The sequence below is a fragment of the Mandrillus leucophaeus genome, unplaced genomic scaffold, assembly GCF_000951045.1.
Source record: "Mandrillus leucophaeus isolate KB7577 unplaced genomic scaffold, Mleu.le_1.0 Scaffold133, whole genome shotgun sequence".
Lineage (NCBI taxonomy): Eukaryota > Metazoa > Chordata > Mammalia > Primates > Cercopithecidae > Mandrillus > Mandrillus leucophaeus.
Window position 1 is genome coordinate 1609166 of NW_012101288.1, and position 2074 is coordinate 1611239.

The following is a 2074-nucleotide window of genomic DNA, read 5'->3' on the forward strand; positions in this document are numbered from 1 at the left end:
ATTTACAATGTTCTGTATTGCAGGTTTCATCTCAAGATTTTTTTCCATGCCTATCCCATTGAAGGCAAATGCCAACCCTTCCTGACTGTTCACCCTCCAACTGACGCCCACAAGACTAGAATATACCCCATTTCCTGTTAACATCAAGTTCAGGATATATTATTATTTAAATATCAAAGCAATCTGAAATGAAGCTCCTATAAGAGAAACGGGTAGTTTTAAGATTTTCAAAAAAATATTTTTAGTCCTGTAGTTATTTGACTTTGCGTAAACCTTGTAGATACAAACATCCGTCCAGACTTTATACAAATCCTGAAATAAGGTCAGTAGGTCAGGTAGCCCAGGGCCAAAGGTTCTTCTCAGGCAGATGCTAAACCACTAACCTCAGGGCCGAAAGGGCCATATTTGTGTCCAGAGAAATCAGGTTGTTCAGAATAGAAGGCATAGACCGAAGGCCTATAAGAAAATTGGAAGGTTCAGAATCTCTCCTAAACCACACGTAACAAAAAATATCACATATTTTTTAAAAACACACTTTTAAAAAATGTTCTCAAGTTTAATTTATCCTTTAACTACTATTCATATTAGCATGGAAAACTTTTTTTTTTTTCTATTGCTTCTATGACCACCACCCCACCTGTGGTAACTGCCTGGAACCACCTTCAGGACTCAAAAGTCACAAAGGAAAACTTGAACATGTACTCGGGTCCTTGACCCTCAAGGTAACAGAGCCTGGTGGTAATTCACATGGGCTGTGCAATCCAAAGCCTGAAAGAACAACTAACTCCATTACAGACAAGCGTCTCTCTTGATACTTCTGCAATCCTTGGGATGCTGCTGGTTCATTTATCAAAGCCAGAAACTTCCTTCGGCTCTGCTGTAGTGGACAGAATTAATAGCTGCAGTAATCCAGTAATTAAATGGACCCAATAACCAAAGTCTATTGTATCCTTCTTAGGGAAGTAACACTTAAGGCTAAGGACCACAAAACTTTTAATTCCAAACATTGGCTGTGCTTCTATTCCACAGTCTAGTGTTTCATGCAATTCTAAGTTAAGATGGAAATGTACTGAAGAAAGAAGAAAGAGAGAAACAAATACCTCTCACTGTCTGGCAGGGTGAGCCACTGCAATATGGTTAATATTCTCCGCTCGTGAGGGATGACACTGGAGGGTAAAAGCAAGCAAAGCATGTTGTTAGGTTTCATTTCCACAAACTCAAGCCTAATGAGTGCTTGCTCTTGCACCCAGGCCAAATGCTCTCTATTTACCACCATCTGTTTTCACTTCATTTGTAGTAAAAGGCCCTCTTTCGAATTAGCGTTTAAACTACTATTTCCATTTGCAACATATTACGTTGCTCAACCTCTTCCACAGAAGACTACACTGGAAACTCTGATTCACAGTCAAAATGAGGAACCTGTCTTGCTAATCAGAAACTCCACTACAAGCAGAGAGGACCCTGGTTTCAGAATCATTGTCGTTTATTCTGTCGAGCCTTTAGCTGTGGCCATAAAGGGGTCAGTACTTACATCCCCAATCCGCCTCTTGTTGGCAGTGTGACCTCTCTTGACCTCTTGGTCTCAGTTTACTCATCGGTAAGATAAAGCTAACAACAAAGGACACTGTACAGCTTGGTTGTAAGGATGAAATGAAACAAGACAAGGAAAGGGCATGTCCAGTGCCTAAGACACAGTAAGTTCTTTAAAAACATATTTTTATTAATGATCATAATTGGTCATCATTCTCCCCCTAAATAACAGTATGACTTTAGAAATATTATCTAATCTGAAACTTGAAGTTCCTCCTCTATAAAATAATGGGTTAGGGAAGGTATTCTTGCCATTTTCTTGCAGCCCTATGAAAATCTACCAAGAATAGGCTGGGTGCAGTGGCTCATGCCTGTAATCCCAGCACTTTGGGAAGCCGAGGCAGGCAGATCACCTGAGGTCAGGAGTTCAAGACCTGCCTGACCAACATGGGAAAACCCCATCTCTACTAAAAATACAAAATTAACCAGGCATGATGACACATGCCTGTAATCCCAGCTACTTGGGAGGCTGAGGCAAGAGAAT

General features: G+C 40.5%; 1 protein-coding gene across 4 annotated transcripts in view; it reads right to left on the reverse strand.

The window, feature by feature from the left end:
- Positions 1–2074, reverse strand: part of ENPP2 (ectonucleotide pyrophosphatase/phosphodiesterase 2) — a 142672-nt gene that overhangs the window by 42952 nt on the left and 97646 nt on the right. For all 4 annotated transcript variants that reach the window (XM_011972996.1, XM_011972998.1, XM_011972997.1 and 1 more), the window contains exons 10-11: positions 1101–1166; positions 384–456 (exon numbers count right to left, since the gene is read on the reverse strand). In XM_011972996.1, coding sequence (XP_011828386.1) covers positions 384–456; positions 1101–1166 — 139 coding nt within the window. The remainder of the gene's footprint in view (positions 1–383; positions 457–1100; positions 1167–2074) is intronic.